The 18,539-nt window shown below is 38.1% G+C and overlaps 1 protein-coding gene across 4 annotated transcripts in view; it reads left to right on the top strand.

The window, feature by feature from the left end:
* Positions 1 to 18,539, top strand: part of Ginm1 (glycosylated integral membrane protein 1) — a 35,077-nt gene that overhangs the window by 5,292 nt on the left and 11,246 nt on the right. The window contains exons 2-8 of one of the 4 annotated variants that reach the window (XM_087193581.1): positions 3,278 to 3,337; positions 3,832 to 3,928; positions 6,716 to 6,867; positions 7,377 to 7,533; positions 8,414 to 8,544; positions 10,303 to 10,466; positions 17,473 to 17,589. In XM_087193581.1, coding sequence (XP_087049707.1) covers positions 3,278 to 3,337; positions 3,832 to 3,928; positions 6,716 to 6,867; positions 7,377 to 7,533; positions 8,414 to 8,544; positions 10,303 to 10,466; positions 17,473 to 17,578 — 867 coding nt within the window. In that variant the 3' untranslated portion in view covers positions 17,579 to 17,589. Of the gene's footprint in view, positions 1 to 3,277; positions 3,338 to 3,831; positions 3,929 to 6,715; positions 6,868 to 7,376; positions 7,534 to 8,410; positions 8,545 to 10,302; positions 10,467 to 17,472; positions 17,590 to 18,539 lie in introns of all 4 variants that reach the window. The other 3 variants (XM_004856899.3, XM_004856897.3, XM_004856898.3) reach the window with 3 other exon arrangements.

Below are 18,539 nucleotides of genomic sequence, written 5' to 3'. Positions count from 1 at the left end.
TGGGATTCCATCAAAATTTAGAACTTTAAAAAAAAATTCTTTTATTGTTACATTTTAAATATACAGTACATTTACATTTCTCATTGGGAACTTGTACCTTCACATTATGCATCTTGGTTCATATTTTAGAACTTTAAATGACATCGTTAAAATGAAAAGTAGTCCTTAAATAGACCATATTTAGAATGGATATAACCTATGACCAGAATATATAAAGAACTCTTACAGCTCTTTAATAAAAAAACCCAATTAAAAAGACACAAGAAGATGATAAATAGCTAGTACAGCACAAGGAAAGGTGTGCAACACTAGAATCAGAAAAATAGTAATCAGTACAATAACAAGATTGAATTATACACTCATTAAGGAGATGAAATTAAAAGTTTTAAAAGCCTTATTATGACTATTCTTTTTGTTGGATTCTCCCCCTTTGCGTTTAATTTGTCACACCCAATGGATTCATTCTGCTGGGCTTCCTGGGGTTTTGATCCTTATTGTCTTCCTAGGATATTGTCTAAAATTTTTTGGAGTGCTGGTTTGGTATTCATGAAGTTCCTAAGGTGCTCTTTGTCATGAAAGTATCTTATTTCTCCATCAATTTTGAACGATAGTTTTGCAGGGTACATCAGTCTGGGTTGGAGGCTGTTTTCCTTTAGGGCTTGAAATACATCACTCCAAGCTCTTCTTCCCTTGAGGGTTTGCACTGAGAAAGAAGTCTGCTGTGATTCTGATGGGCTTTCTTTTGTATGTGATTTGTTTCTTTTCTCTCACTGCTTATAGAATTTTGTTCTTCTGTTTGGTTTCTGGAATCCTAACTATTATGTGCCTATGTGTAGATTTTTTTTTTTGGTACCCGGGATCAAACTCGGGTCCTTGCGCTTGTGCGGCAGGCGGTGAAACCACTGAGCTAAATCCCTGGCCCTGTTGATTTTTTTCTTTTTTTGATCAAGGCTAGTTGGAGTCCTGTATGCCTCACTTTTCTGTATGTCAAGTTCTCTTCCCCTCCTTGGGAAGTTTTCTGCCATCACTTCTGTGAACAGATTTTTTTATGTCATCTGCACTCTCTCCTCTTTCTTCATTGACTCCAATTAGTCTTATGTTATTGTTCTTTGCATCGTCTACCAGCTGCTGGATTGATTTCTCGTGTTCCCTTACAATTTTAAAGCAATATTTCTTTTCCTTCTCACTAATTGCAAACTTTTCTTCTATATCTGAAATTCTATCCTCACATTGGTTCATTCTGCTGCTCAGACTTTCGATGGATATTTTAATCTCCTGGAAATCTGTTTGCATCTGTTTTATGGATTCCATTTGTTTCCTATGTTGGGATTCTATCATGTTCTTCAGCTCCTCTATTTTTTTATCTGTGTCCTCTCTAGATTTATTAATCATGTCTTGCACTATAGGCACAATCTCTGCTGTAATCTGAGAAATTATTTCTGGTTTCATTTTTTCCAGATCTTCTTTTGTTGCCAGTTCAGGGAGTCCCGGTGGTTTAGTATCAGATTGTTCCATCTCGTTTCCCTTTGGGGTTGCTGTAGGTGATCTGGAAGTCTGTTTTTGAGGCTTGTTTAGGTGTCTTCTCATTTCAGTAGTGAGGAGGGGTGCTGCTGGCACCCGCCCAACTCATCTACTCTGTGCTGGGAGCTGTGGAATGTTGTCTGGGGAGCCACCTCCTGGGCACTGGGATTGGCTCACCTCCTCTGGCCTGGGAGCAGTGCAATGGCAGCCGGGGAGCCTCCTACTGGGCACTAGGATTGGCTCACCTCCTCTGCCCCGGGAGTGGTGGAATGGCGGCCTGGGAGCCTCCCAGGAATGGCTTCTTTTGCTCACAGTTTCAGAGTTTCCTGTCCATGGTTATCAAGCTCCAATGCTTTAGGTCCAAGGCACGGCAGAAGGGCATGGTGGAGGAACGCTGCTTACTTTATGGTAGCCAGGAAATAGAGTGGGAGCTGGAGAGAGGAAAGGGCCAGGGACCAGATATAGTCTCCAAGTTAACTCCCCAGTGATTGCCTTCCTTCATTTAGGCCCAGCTTCCTGTTTCTATCATCTCCCAGTAGTGCCATCAAAGTATGATCTTATCAGTGAACTAAACCACTGATAAAGCTAGAACCCTTATGACCCAATCACTTCAAAAGCCCAACAGCTAGCAGCCAAGCTGTCAATATAATGAGGTTTTTAGGGGCTGGGGGCATGGTATTTTAGATAACACTTATAATACTTATATATTATTTTTGATGTTTATGAGTAATTTTCCTATTTTCAAAATTAAGAATACAACCCTAAGGATAAAGTATATGAGATAAGCATTGTTTTATTCTAGGACAACTATGACTGAAAAATTTAGGAAAGAATATGATTAATGAATGACAGGTTGTAGTTTCTGTAGTCAATGGTGGAGACTTCCTGGAATAGTGCTTTCATTCCTACAGAAAGTATGCCATCAGTAAACTGAAACACTTGGATAGTCTGGTCTTCACTTGGATAATCTGAGAGACAGTAAAACTGCACACTGCAGATACTTTGTCTAAGAGATACACTCAGGTGTCCATGGGTAAGGGAATAAATAATTAAATTGTTGATGAGACAGTGCGGTGGTGCACATCACTTTTAAATAACAAGTTCCAGAAGAATACGTAAAATGTTCCACTTAAATAAAGCTCAGAAACAGATAAAACTAAAATACATATTGTTTAAAGAGGGATACACAGGTAGTAAAATTATAGAGAAAAGCAGGAAATGATTAATATGGAAATCAGTATAGAGCTTTCCTCTTGGGAGAGAGGGTACTTTGTAAGGTTCATACAGGATACAGGGACTTTGAATGCCTGGCTAACATTTTAGATTTTAACTTAGGCAGTAGATACATGAAGGTTAATATTTTCTTTTACACTGCCTTTGCAAATTATATGCTCATAGGTGATATAGTTCACAATTAAGTGGAAAAAGTATATAGATTATAAAAAATTAGAATTGTGAATAAGGGGAAATAAAAGGCTATAAAAAAATGGAAATGGGGGCCAAGAATGTAGCTCAGTGGTACAGCACCTGCTTGGCAAATGTGAGGTCCTGAGTTAGATCCCTGGTACCAAAAAAAAAAAAGAAAAGAAAGAAAATGGCCTGGGGAATGTAGCTCAGTGCCAGAATGCTTGCCTAGCATATACAAAGCCCTGGGTTCAATCCCCAGAGAGCAGAAAAAGAACTGAGTCATTTTCAAAGAACTGAGTCATTCTCAAGTTATGAAATGGCTACCTGTGCTTATGTATTTGTTTTGCAGGATGGTATCAGAATTGATGTGACTACCCTAAAAGATGATGGGGAGGTTTCTAAAGAACAGGTTTGTCTCCTTTTGATTGTTTTTCATATACCATTTAGCCAAGTGTTATGCAGCCTATTATATTTAAATTTACCACTGTATTGATGCATTTTCTGTTACTATAATGAATACCCAAGCCAGCCTACTTTATAGGAAAGGAGGTTTATTTAGCTTACAGTTATGCAGGCTCAGGGGGCAAGTTGCTGGCATCAGCTTGGCACTAGCGAAGGAGCACATGTGGGAGGCAGAGAGAGATGGGTTCCACAGTCCTTCCAAGGGCATGCTCCCAGTGACTTAAAGATATCCCGCTAGGTCCCACATCTTAAAGCTCTCACAGCCTCGACAGCACTGCACTAGGGACCAAAGCCTCCAATAAATGAGTCCTTGAGAGACAAGCCACATCCAAACCATAGTACCGATACATCTAATTAATTGTAAAAATAATGTATTTTTGACATGAGTTTGTCATCATTTATAAATGACTGAAATTAATGAATGTGCTGCTTTATTTTAAGGTTGTTCTTAACATAACCTATGAGAGTGGACAGGTATATGTAAATGACTTACCTGTAAATAGTGGTGTAACCCGAATAAGCTGTCAGACTTTAATAGGTGAGTACTACTAAGTTATTTCCAAAACTGTTCTGTTTTAATATTAAATCAGTGAAAATTTTTGGATTTTACATATTTTCATTTTAAAGTAATAATGTACATCATTTGTATATAACACTCTGTATATAATGTGTTTAACACTCTCTTCTCTATATTGGTCATTGATGGAATATTCACTGTTTTCTTTTTCCTGAGATTGACATTGATGGAACTGCATTTCTGGTAGGTTGACATTAATATAAGAATGTGCATAAACTGTAATCCAAGCACTCATGAGGCTGAGGCAGGAGAATTACCATGAGTTCAAGGCCAGCCTGGGCTACATAATGAGTTCAAGGCCAGCCTGAATTGCAGAGCAAAACTCTGTCTCAAGAAAAAAAAAAGAAAGTGCATGGAAGTGGGATAGCAAAAGCCAAAATTTTGGGGAGGTATAGTAGTACCACAGTTCGCTAATGCTTTTCTTTGCAATTTGGTTTGCAAACAAGTGTTTGGCAAAATTTTCTTTTTGCTTGCAAACTCTACATCAGGTGACAAACACACCTGTGACTATCTTTCCGGCACAAAACAAATTTTTTCCCAAAATTATAGAACAAATTGTAAACTGAGGTACCACTGCCACAGTTGTAGACAATAAAGAGAAAACGACTTGTCCCTGTGATTTTCTGATTTTTCAGTTTCCTCTATGCTTATGTCAGTAGAATGTTTTTCTTTTTAGTCTTTAAAATTTTTGAGTTGTTTAAAGATAAGCAAATATGTTACATTAAAATATATAATATTATTGGATTGAAATCAAGAATATGCACTGTGCTATTTGTCAGAAACAAGTGACTAGGCCTAGCCCACATTCAGAGGGAGGGAGAGACGCAATGGGTTTCTCATCCATTGAGTCTTGTACCCTAGGATTTGGACATCAAGACATGCTGACAAGGATGGAGGGAAATCAGCAGTAAACAGTTAAAACACTGACATGAAGCCAAGCTCTGAGGTGCACGCCTGTGGGCCCAGCACTCAGGAAGCTGAAGCAGATGGATCACTGGAAGTCAGAAGTTCAAGACCAGCCTGGGTAGCATAGCAAGACCCCATCTTAAAAAAAAAAACAAGGATATAGCTTAGTGGTAAAGGGCTTTCCTAGCAAATACAAGGCCCTGGGTTTGATCTCCTGCACCACAGGGTAAAAAAACACACACACACAAACTTCAGTATGGACTATGAGAGAGGGGACATTTTACAGTTGCAAGTACCAAAAGATATGAGAGTGTTAGGCACACTGGAGAGGAAACAGTGCCTGTAGGTGGGGAGCCTGAAGGAGGACAAGCAGTCAGAGAACTACCGGAAAATTAGTGAGGGAAAAAAGAAAATTAGTGGGGATGTCACTGACAGTATTTGAGCAAGGAGGTTATACAATCAAAGTGATACTGCAGTGAAAAAAGCAGGCACTGTTGTACGAATGGTTTGGAAAGGGAAGGACTAAAGAAGGGGAGAATAGGTAATTCATACTAAGTGGTTAATGAACTTAACATTGGGATATTCTAGACAGGAGAACTAGTCATTTTAAACAGCTGGGCCTACTTTCAGAATGTATATCTGGGTTTTTTGACAAATAGTCTTGAGATTATTTGAGGGACAGCAAATAAATGCTTCTCTTGTTTGACAGTTTCATTGATGGTGTGTTGCTTTTATTTTCTTTTTTTTTTTGATACCAGGGATTGAACTCTGGACCTTGCACTTGCAGGGCAGGTGGTGGAACCACTGAGCTAAATCCCTGACCCTACTTTTTCTTTTTCTATAGCACTTTCTGTCTTAATAGAATAGCCACTTGCTCTATAACTACTGCAACTACCATACCCCATCTCCATTGAATTTCTAACTAGAGGGGCGCATGGTTAGTAGCTAGTCCTATCCTGTTGTTCAGTATAAGGAATAATAGTGGCCTCTCCCATTTCTTTCCTGTTCCTGATTTCTCCAACAGGAGCAAGTCACTTACTGGGAAAAGATTAAAACTTGTAAAACAAAACAAAAAAGCCCACAACTCATGTTTGGACCCCTTCCATTATTGGATTTTGTGAATGAACAGATGAATGAATGTTCTTGATTTGCTAAAACGTGGGATTGACTATGTCTTGTGGCTTGCTTTGTAAATTAGTTATGCTGTCTTGGCTCTGTATAAAAGAATGCTGTTGGTGTAACATTTTATACAAAAACTACCGGCTGGGCCAGGGATTTAGCTCAGTGGTTCCGGCATCTGCCTCGCAAGCGCAAGGTCCAGAGTTCAATCCCCGGTACCAAAAAAAAAACAACAACTAAGGGCTGTCAAGAATGTCCCCTTTTCAAATGAGTGCAAACTAAGGTTTTGTCAAATTGTCTTTGTTTTGAATCTGAAACAGTATTTTTTTTTTTTTGAAACAGTATTAAGGTCAAGGATGAAGAAAGCCAACATTAGTTTTCTTTTTTTTTTAAGAATTTTTTTTAAGCAAAACATTTATTGGCACATTTTATATATACATAATAACATTCATCATAGGGAATTTGTACCTGTACATGATATGTCTTGCTTCTTTTTTTTTCCATTCCCCCTCCCTTTAACCCCTCTTCTCCTTATTTACAAAGGCTTTGTTTCCATTTTTTCTTCTTTTTTCTTGTCCCTTCTTTTCTTTCCCCCTCCCCCCTCCCTCGTTCCCCAACATTAGTTTTCAAGTATCTTGTTCCATGTAAATATCAAAATAATGAAATTCAGTAACAGATTTGGTGGCAATATTTGATCAAAGCTGTCACTACTTTTTCTTATAGTGAAGAATGGAAATCTGGAAAATTTGGAGGAAAAGGAATATTTTGGAATTGTCAGTGTAAGGATTTTAGTTCATGAGTGGCCTATGACATCGGGTTCCAGTTTGCAACTAATTGTCATTCAAGAAGAGGTAGTAGAGATTGATGGAAAACAAGTAAGATAGTACATTTATTAACTGGGAATTCAGTTGTAAAGATTTAAATTTGTTCTTGTTATGCATATGTTCAATTATTTTATTGATTTCTGACTTGATAAGGAAGAAGCTACCCTAATAATTGCCTGTATCCAATCATTTAGAATTTTTGTTGACTTGTTTTAGCATTTGACATGTATTTTTGAAATTGTACATTTAATACATAATTATATCACTTAAAATGTAATGAACATTGACTAAACTAAGTAAAGAGATTAAATTTGGTTCATAGTTCAGCTACCATTTTTTGTACAGAACTGAAATTAAACTTACAGTAGTTGGTGCTAAAGCAGACATGAGTATGTTAAAGGTGAAATTAAATGCCCCAAAGTATAAGGAGGGAATAAGTAGTAATTGTCTGAATAGGACAAGATTTTTAGTTATAGAATCAGGATGAAAAATGCACTTTTAAATTTATATGATGCTGGGCCATTGGGTTTTTTTTTAAGTACTTACTTTTTCTTTCATAGGCTCAACAAAAGGATGTTACTGAAATTGATATTTTAGTTAAGGACCAGGGAATACTCAGACATTCAAACTATACCCATCCTTTGGAAGAAAGCATGCTGTACTCTATTTCCCGAGACAATGACATTTTATTTACCCTTCCCAACCTCTCCAAAAAAGGTAATTTCAAAAATCATTATTGAAAATATTAAAGGAACTATTTTAGTTAGAAGCTTTACATATTCTTGAACTTTGTAATATTTATGTAATTTATAAAAATTGCTATATATTTTTAATTATAATTAGTTACAATTAATATGTTTGGAAATGAGCTCCTTTAAAAAAGATTTCAGCAGAGCATGATGGTGCATACCTATAATCTCAGATACTAGGGAGGCTGAGGCAAGAGGATCACAAGTTTGAAGACAACCTGGGCAACTTAGGAAACCCTGCCTCAAAATATAAAATAAAACAAGCTGGGAATGTAACTCAGTTGAGAATGCCCCTGGGTTCAATACAATGACCACAAGAAAACAAAACTATAGGGGCCGCAGCTGTGGCTCCATAGCAGAGTGCTTGCCTAATGTGTGTGAGGCCCTGGGTTTTATCACCAGCACTGTAAAAAACAAAAACACAAAACCCTTCATAACATGTATACATGCATTATTTTTATGTCTAGACTTTAAGAAGTTGTTTTGAGCCTTGGTAAAATGTTATCAATGCTGTTTGCATAATGACATTTTCTGGTAATTACATACATTTATAATAATACTGTAGACATTTACAATAATATAAAGGTTCATTTAGAAGTTATTCATTTTTCCACTGAAAACATAGAGCTTTTAAAATTTAGACTTTCTGTGTGACAAAATTATAACTACTGTAGCCCCTTATAAATAAGGATATGTTTTTCTCTGGTGCTTAAAAAATTTTCCCCTCCTATGGTAAAATATTTGACCTTACTATTCTGAATGTTATTGGTGTAGTAACCCTAGGACTTGTAGAAGAGACCCTAGCATTCCACTAGCATTTTGGTAACTTTGCTCTTCGTCCTCAGTAGAAAGTGTGAATTCACTGCAGACTACCAGCCAGTACCTTATCAGGAATGTGGAAACCACAGTAGATGAAGATGTTTTACCTGGAAAATTACCTGAAACTCCTCTCAGAGCAGAACCTCCATCCTCATATAAGGTAAGTTAAGTATTTGCTGTTAGCTTTATTTGGTGTTATCATCATAAGCACTTTTGTTTATGGTGAAGAAAATAGATACTAACATTTTAAATCAGGTGGAAACCATGGATTGAAAGCATGGAGCATGTTAATAGTAGACTCATTATGGTTTTAATGTGATGGTTTTAGGTATTCCTGTTTTTTTCTTTATGCTTCATTAACAAGGGTTGGGAGTATAACTCAGTGATAGGGTGCTTTCTTAGCATGCCTATGATCCTAGGTTTAGTCCCCAGCACCATAACAACAACAGCAACACAATCAGATCATAATTATAAAGGCATTGGATTTCATCTGGTTGAGAATTTGCAGTTCCAAAATTCTTTCTCATATCTCTTATTTCTTTTTATTCTGCACCTACTACCTTGTGTACATATAGGTAGATTTTGCCCTTGGGATCTTATAACAGTGATACATTTGATAACTGGTCTGCCATTGATTAGTTATGTGATCTTGGACAGATTAACTCTCTAACCTGTTTGTGCTTAATCTGTAAAGTAGTATATAATGTAAAGTATTTCATTACATTGTTGTAAGAATTAAATAAAATGGATATTACATGTAAATGCATTGGCACCTATTAGTACTCACGTACCATATACCCTGACATTTATACTGCTGACGAGGAAGATACAATTCAGAGCGTATTTGAAGAGCTCTGTTAGGTAGAGCACTTATCCAAAACAATTTCCATTTAAGAGTATTATCTATGGTTAGTCCACAAGGAAAAGTTCTCACTGAAGATCAGGATTGTTTATTTGAGGTTGCTGGAGAAATCCAAGTGATTTGGGCATTTTGGACTCTGGCACCCGCACCCTGTCTGACCCTCCCCTCCCCCAGCAGGTCACAGCAGCTCTCTTCACCTGTCTTTATAACATTTGGGGTCACTGCCCACCTTACATCCATCTCTTGCTCTTGAGATATAGAAGTATTTGGGGGTGGGGGTACCAGAGATCAAACTCGGACCTTGCGCTTGCGAGGCAAGTGGTGGAACCACTGAGCTAAATTGCCAGCCCTAGAAATATATTGTATAGCATGAATCTCCCAGCTGTTCAAAAGCTATTAGAAAGTTTTTCTTTTCAATCTCTTGTCCTCCAAATACTTGAAGCATGTAATTGATTTTCATCCATTCTGTTTAGACAAGTCTGACTGATCTCCTGTCAATGAGCATTTATTTTTTATTTATCTATTTATTTTTTTGGTACCGGGGATCGAACTTGGGACCTTGCGCTTGCGAGGCAGGCGCCGGAACCACTGAGTTAAATCCCTGGCAAATGAGCATTTATTTTTACTTGATTTGTAGTTAGACAGCAATATAAATAATTTTAAAGGATATTAACATTTTTGTGCCTGTATTTTGGAACTTAACATTTAAGATTATAAATAACTTTATTAAGACACATTTAAAAATAGAATTCAATGCTTAAAATATACAGGTAGGGCATATATATGTATGTGTGTGTGTAGAGAGAGAGAGAGAGAGAGAGAGAGCGAGCAAGGGAGGGGTCTGAGGATACATTGATCCCAAGGCTTCATGCATGTTAGACAAGCTCTCTCCCACTGAGCTATACCCCTTATGCTAAAAATATACAGTTAGTATATATAGCCATCACCACAATCAAGATACAGAATATTTCCATCACCCCAAAGCTAAAACATTAATAAATTTTAGAATGTAAATGTTCATGGAACTTGCATATCTAATTAAAACTCCTTTTTCAGGTAATGTGTCAGTGGATGGAAAAGTTGAGAAAAGATCTGTGTAGATTCTGGAGCAGTGTTTCTCACATGTTCTTCATGTTTTTAAACGTCATGGTGGTTGGAATTCTAGGAGCTGCTGGGGTCTTAACCATCTTAAAGTTGCTTTTCCCAGTTTCTGAATACAAGTAAGTATTTCTTTTGAAACATTAGTATTTTTAATTATTAAGACATGAGTTAACCAGGTGTGGTGGTGCACATATAAAAATAAACTAAATTATGACACCTTTCATTGTCATTATGAATCATGATAATATATGGGTTCAGAATGCCAGGGATAAAAACATACCCGGGTTTGTCTTAACCCTTGGATTGCCAGAAGCTGGCAGTGTGTGTGCATCTCGGGCCGCCGCCCCCATCCCGTGTTTCCTTCCTCGCGCAGAGACTGGGTAGGGTGCTGGAGAACCAGGTCTTTGGGAGAGTAGGCTTCTGGATTGGCGTGCCACAGCTCCCAGAGCAGAGGAGGCTTCTGGGTTGGCGTGCCACAGCTCCCAGTGCAGAGGAGCCTTCCAGGTCAGCGTGCCAGAGCTCTCAGTACGGAGGGAGCTCCCTGGTCAACATACCACAGCTCCCAGCAAGAGGAGCCTTCTGGGTCAGCATGCCACAGCTCCCAGCGCAGAGGAGGCTTCCGGGTTGATGTGCCACAGCTCCCAGCGCAGAGGAGGCTTCCAGATCAAGGTGCCATAGCTCCCAGTGCAGAGGAGACTTCTGGGTCAACGTGCCACAGCTCCCAGCCCAGAGGAGCCTTCTGGGTCAACGTGCCACAGCTCCCAGCATAGAGTAGATGAGCTGCGGGAGCACCAGCAGCACACACCCCCACCCCCCACACCCTCGGTCCAAATGAGAAGACACATAAACAAGTGTCAGAACCAGACTACCAGATCACCTACAGCAACCGCAAAGGGAAACAAGATAGAACACTCTGATACTCAACCACCTAGACTCCCTGAACTACCAACGAAAGAGGATCTGGAAAAAATGAAATCAGAAATAATTTCTCACATAACAGCAGAGATTGTGCCCATAGAGCAAGACATGATTAATAAATCTAGAGAGGACACAGATAAAAAAATAGAGGAGCTGAGGAACATGATGGAATCCCAACATAGGAAGCAAATGGAATCCATAAAACATATACAAACAGATTTCCAGGACATTAAAAACTACATTGAAAGTCTATGCAGCAGAATGAGCCAATGTGAGTGCAGAATTTCAGATATAGAAGATAAAATTGCAATTAGTGAGAAGGAAAAGAAAAATTGCTTTAAAATTGTAAGGGACCACGAGACATCAATCCAGCAGCTGCTAGACGATGCAAAAAAGAATAACATAAGACTGATTGGAGTCAGTGAAGCAACAGGAGAGAGTCCAGATGACAAAAAAACTGTTCACAAAAGTGATGGCAGAAAACTTCCCAAGCAGGGGAAGAGAACTTGACATATAGATAAGTGAGGCATATAGGACTCCAAATAGCCTTGATCCAAAAAAATGTACAGATAGGCACGTAATTATTAAGATTCCAGAAACCCAACAGAAAAACAAAGTTCTACAAGCAGAGAAAAGAAAAAAATCACAAACAAAGGAAAGCCCTTCAGAATCACAGCAGACTTCTCAACGCAAACCCTCAAGGCAAGAAGAGGTTGGAGTGATGTATTTCAAGCCCTAAAGGAAAACAACCTCCAGTCCAGATTGATGTACCCTGCAAAACTATCTTTCAAAATTGATGGTGAAATAAGATACTTTCATGACAGAGAGCACCTTAGGAACTTCATGAATACCAAACCAGCACTCCAAAACATTTTAGACAATATCCTAGGAAAAGACAATGAGGATCAAAACCCCAGGAAGCCCAGCAGAATGAATCCAGTGGGCGCAACAAGAAATTAAATGTGAAGGCGGAAAATCCAAGAAAAAGAGAAAGTCGTGACAATGGTAAGTCAATACACATCAGTTATAACCATCAATGTTAATGGTCTCAATTCACCATTCAAAAGAAATAGACTGCCAGAATGGGTCAAGAAGCAAGATCCAACAATATGCTGCATACAAGAAATACACTTAATTAAAAAAGAAACTGATAGACTGAAAGTTAAAGGGTGGGAAACAATACTCCATGCAACAGAAACCCGAAAAAAAGCAGGAGTAGCTATCCTCTTTTCAGACCAAGTGGATTTCAAACCCACACTGATTAAGACAGACAAAGAAGCACTAATATGATAGTAGTGGAGGACCTCAATACCCCATTGTCACAAATAGATAGATCAACTAGACAAAAAACAAGCAACGAAATACTGGAACTCAATCAAACTCTTGAACAAATGAACTTAACAGATGTTTACAGAGTGTTCCATCCCACAATATCAGAATACACATTCTTTTCAGCTGCACACTGGTCGTTCTCCAAAATAGACCACATACTCACTCATAGAACATATTTAGGTAACTGCAAAGGAATTGAAGTTACCCCCTTTATATTATCAGACCGTAGTGTGATGAAATTGGAGATCAGTACCAAAAGAAACTGCAAAAATTTCATAAACACATGGAAATTGAACAACACATTTCTGAATAACCAATGGGTCACAGAGGAAATTAAAGGAGAAATCACACTCTTCAGTTAAATGACAATGACAGTACAACATATTGGAATCTATGGAACACAACGAAAGCAGTCTTATGAGTGAAATTCATACCAATGAATACTCATATTAGGAAAACAGAGTGAGCCCAATTAACCTGATGCTGAAGCTCAAGCTTCTAAAAAAAAGAAGAGCAGGACAAACCCAAAGCTCATACAAGGGAGGAAATTATAAAGATCAGAGCAGAAATCAATGCAATGGAGACTAAGAAAATGATACAAAAAAATGAATGAAGCCAAGAGTTGGTTTTTTGAAAGAATAAACAAAATTGACAAACTCTTTGCCAACCTTATAAGAAAAAGAAAAGAAAAGGCCCAAATCCATGCAATTAGGAATGAAAAGGGTGAAATTACAATGGACCGAGAAGAAATCCAGAGGATCATCAATACGTGCTTTGAGAACCTATACACCAGTAAGATGGAAAACACAGAAGAAATGGGCAGATTCCTAAATATGTATGAATGACCAAAGTTGAACGAAGAAGACCTCAACATTCTTAATGACCCAGTATCAATCAATGAATTTGAAAATGTAATTAAAAACTTACCAACTAAGAAAAGCCCATGTCCTGATGGCTTCACTGCTGAATTCTACAAGGCATTTAGAGAGGAACTACTCCCACTACTATTTAAACTCTTCAATGAAATCTAAATGGAAGCAATACTCCTGAATTCATTCCTGGAAGCAAGCTTCACCTTCAGCCCCAAAGCAGAGAAAGACCCTACTGAAAAAGAGAACTATAGGACAATCTCACTAATGAACATAGATGCAAAAATCCTCAATAAGATACTGGCAAATAGAATGCAGAAGATCATAAACCCTGACCAAGTGGGATTCATCCCAGGGTTGTAGGGATGGTTCAACATATGCAAATCAATCAATGTAATACACTGTATCAATAGAGCCAAGGACAACCATATGATCATCTCATAGATGCAGAAAAAGCATTTCATAAAATCCAACATGCATTTATGATAAAAACCCTACAAAAATTGGAATAGACGGTCTCTACCTCAATCTGATAAAAGACATCTATGAAAAACTAACAATATCATACAAAATGGTCAGAAAGTGAAATCCTTCACACTAAAATCAGGAACAAGACAAGGATGTCCACTATCACCACTCCTGTTCAATATAGTTTTGGAAACATTAGCCACAGCAATTAGACAAGGGAAAGAAAAGAAATAAAAATAGGAAATAAAGAAGTCAAATTGTCACTATTTATAGATGACATGATACTCTATATTGAAGACCCCAAGAACTCCACCAAAAGTCTTCTAGACTTTATAACCAAATTCAGTAAAGTAGCTGGATACAAGGTCAACACAAAAATCAATAGCTTTCCTCTACATGAACAACAGACTCACTGAGAGAGAAATGGGGCAAACAATTCCTTTCACAATAGCATCCAAAAAACTGAAATACCTAGGAATCCACCTAACAAAAGAAATCCAAGACCTCTACTCTGAAAACTATAGCACTCTGAAAAGAGATTGAAGACAATATCAGAAAATGGAAAGACATCCCTTGTTCCTGGGTAGGAAGGATCAACATAGTGAAAATGGCCATACTTCCAAAACTGCTATATAGATTCAGTGCAGTCCCAATTAAAATCCCAGCAGCATACTTCATGGACCTTGAGGAAACAATCCAAAAATTCATATGGAACAAGAAAAGACTCAGAATAGCAAAAGCAATTCTAGGTAACAGAGACATGACAGGGGATATCACAATCCCCAACCTGCAACTCTACTACAAAGCTACTATGATAAAAACAGCCTGGTATTGGCAAAGAAACAGACCTGAGGACCAGTGGAACAGATTAGAAGATGCAGAAACAAGTCCAGACACACTCAGCCACCTTATCTTTGACAAAGGAGCCAAACACCCTCTCACTGGAGGAAAGATAGCCTCTTTAATAAATGGTGCTGGAGAAATTGGGTTTCAACTTGCCAAAGATTAAAACTAGACCTATATCTCTCACCATGCACTAAATTAAAATCGAAATGGATTAAAGATTAAATACTAAAACAGAAACACTGGACCGGGTGGAACAGAGGTTAGGTAGAACTCTTGAAGACATTGGTGTAGGAAAAGATTTTGTGAACAAAACTTCACTTGCCCGTGAACTAGTGCAAACTATCAACAAGTGGGATCTCTTCTTACTAAAAAGCTTCTGGACAGCAAGAGAAACCACCAGCAGTGTGAAGATACAACCCACAATGTGGGAAAAAATCTTCACCTGCTGTTCCTCTGACAAAGGTCTACTATCTCAAATTATAAAGAACTTAAAAAAAGCAAACCTCCCAAATTTAAAGACCTGATCGAAAAATGGGCATCTGAAATGAACAGACATTTCTCATACAAAGAAGTAGAAATGGCGAATAAACATGAAAAAATGTTCAACATCACTGGTCATTTGAGATGCAAATGAAAACAACTCTGAGATTCCACCTTACTCCGGTAAGAATGGCTGCTATCAAGAAATCAACCAATAAGAAATGCTGGTGGGGCTGTGGGGAAAGAGGAACCCTGCTCCACTGCTGGTGGGAGTGTAGACTGGTACAACCATTGTGCAGATCGGTATGGAGATACCTCAAAGAACTAGGACTGGAAAGTCCTCTTTGACCTAGCTATTCCCCTGCTTGGTATCTTCCCCAGAGAATTAAAAGAATCATACCATAGCGATATATGTGCGCCCATGTTCATAGCAGCACAGTTTGTGATATCTAAAACTTGGAAGCAGCCCAAATGCCCATCAACTGGAGACTGGATAAAGAAAATGTGGTTTTTTTTATAAAATGGAGTACTACTTAGCCATAAAAAATGAGAAATTAGAAACATTTATATCTAAATGTATGCACAATTAGGCAGTACTCTTAAGTGAAATAAATAGGACACACACGTGTAAATACCGAATAGTTTCTCTAGTGTGAGAAAGTGAAAGTGTAAATAAGGACTAAAAGGTATAATAGATTATGTGAAATAGGAAGAAAAGGGGCAACGTGGAAGGGGAAGTGGGAGGGGATAGGGGAAAGGAAAGAAGGGAATGGAATTAATATGAGAAAATGAAAAAAAGGAAACAAAGTCTTTGTAAATAGGGAGGGATGGAGGGGTTGAAGGGAGGGCAGGGGAAGGGGGAAAAAATAACCAAGAGAGTGTAAAGGTGAAAATTTCCAATGATGAATGTCATTGTATTATATACCTAAAATGTACCAATAAAAGGATATATAGTTAAAAAAAATAGACTCTCCACCCAAAACAAAACATTGTGACCCCAGGTGGACATTGTGGTGCACACATATTATCCTAGCACACTAGGAGCCTGAGGCGGGAGTATTTCAACTTCAAGCTCAGCCTGAGCAGCTTAGTGACTCAGTAGGACCCTCAAAATTTTTTAAAAACTTAAAGAGAGCTGAAGATGTAGCTCAGTGTGAAGGCTCTAGGTCTAGTCTCTGGTACTGTGTCCACATGCACACCCACATAAAAGTTAGGTTAACTATATATTTTCAAATAGAAAATATGAAGAAGTGGGTAAGATGGTGAGAAAGTTTGGCAGAAAAATACCACCTACTTTTTCCTAGCCCATCTTCCAACTTTATGAAAATTAAAATACATTTATTGAATACCTATTATAATCAAAATACTTCTAGAGATTCAAATGTAGACTAAGACAAACTGCTCCACTAAGGACCATGGGTGAAAGTTTGATCTCCTGTGAGGCAGTATGACACAAGGTGAAAGAAAGATGCTGAAACCAGACTTAAGCAGAAAATGGGGATCTGTGACAGTTGGAGCTGAGCAGGCAGCAAAGATATCAGGCACCCAGGACCTCCAGTATTTATTGATTACACAGGCTTGGGAAAAATAGAGCAGGGTGTATGTGAGACATTTGGTGATCGTGTGTGAGTAACGCAGGCAAGGCTTGTAAAAACAGGGACAAAACATTCCTGCAGAAGGAACAAAGGGAAACCAAGACTAAGGAGGCCTTAATTCAGGGAAAGGAATTTAGTTGGAGCCACACTGTCCTTGGCTGCAATGTTATCTCAGTCAGGGCCCTGCAGCTTCACAGGCCAGGTCTTAGGTTTCTGCTAGAGCTGTTGCGGGGAGGGGAGATGGCACACTGTACTTGGCCAGCATGCTATCTGACATGCCCACATATGTCAAATAGGCTTCAATGAGACTCCTTGTATAATACAGCTGAATTATGGGGAAACAAGCCTATGCCACTTATAGCCTGCCAGTGAACTGGGGGGGGGGGTCAGCTTTAAGATCTTGCCCCCCAAGATCTTAAAGTGTAGTAGGGAACAGAAACAAGCATATAATGGAAGGTGTAATGTGTATAAGAAATCAACAAAACAAGAGGACTTAATATGTATTTTTATCCCAAAGTATCCAGTTTAAAATGTAGTTAATTTTAGAGACTAGCAGCATGGTCATTGCTGTCGTGTTTCTAATAGCCTCTTGTTTTGCTTTTGCTTCTCAACGCTAGGGTTGCCTTACAGAAATGGCATTGTGATTCTCTGTGGCTGAAGAAGCCCAAAATCTTGGAAGCGGGCTGGTTCTGGGATGTTGGAAAACAGAATCATTGTAATTAAGTAAAATAAAGGTATTATAGGATTTTTATGTATATAATTGTATAGAATATGTTTTAGAGTGAGAAAATAAGTTATCTCTAATGACTAGAACAAGAGCAGGGGTAGAGAAACTGACTTTTATTTTCTTACTTCTATATCTGATTGGACATTGTTGCCCTCATTTCCTGTTCAGCATTCTTTTCTTTTTATTTTTTTTATTCGTACATTTTAGATATACATAATGATAGCATTCATCATAGGGAATTTGTACCTGTACATGATATATCTTGCTGCTTCTTTTTTTTTTCCTATTCAGCATTTGATTTTGCATAGTACTTGCTTTTTATCACAGTAACTGCTAAAAATCCAGCTTTGCAAAGATAAGACGTTGTTGAAAGGAAAGTAGTCCAATATAACATTGAAACCATGAATTATCCTCAAGATATTACTGCACATGAAATCTCTTGAAAATTTAAAATTTTCTGTGGTAATGTTGTAAACTTGCTGTTGTAAATTTGGGCTTCACTGCAGTTGGGACACGTGGACTTGATCTTTTCTTCTTTTTTTCTTTTTTTTTGAGGGTCTCATATAGTTCAGGCTGGCCTTGAACTCTCAGAGATCCTCCAGCCTCAGCCTCCCAAGTGCTGGGATTACAAAAGTGTGTGCCACCACGCCCAGCTTTTTTAATATATATATGTGTGCTTTAAAATTTTTTTAAATTCCTTTTAGTTACTCTCTTTATTTCAATTTTTAAATATTTTTAATTAACATCATACTGTACAGCTACTTCTTTTTTGTTTTTGTTTTTGTACCAGGGATCAAACTCAGGACCTTGTGCTTGTGAGGCAGGTGGTGGAACCACTGAGCTAAATCCCCAGCCCAGCTACTTCTTTTTATAGTTGCATAGTTCTAAAAGAGGAAAAACCGGAGGCTTTTTCCTAGTTTTACACTCAATTCATTGCTTCACCTCTGCTGACCATTA

Source organism: Heterocephalus glaber, unplaced genomic scaffold (genome assembly GCF_053883595.1).
Source record: "Heterocephalus glaber isolate CG9 unplaced genomic scaffold, H.glaber_assembly_v1.0 deba00001593, whole genome shotgun sequence".
In the NCBI taxonomy this organism is placed as follows: domain Eukaryota; kingdom Metazoa; phylum Chordata; class Mammalia; order Rodentia; family Bathyergidae; genus Heterocephalus; species Heterocephalus glaber.
The sequence above is the reverse complement of the archived record's forward strand: the minus strand, read 5'-3'. Positions and strand labels throughout refer to the sequence as shown.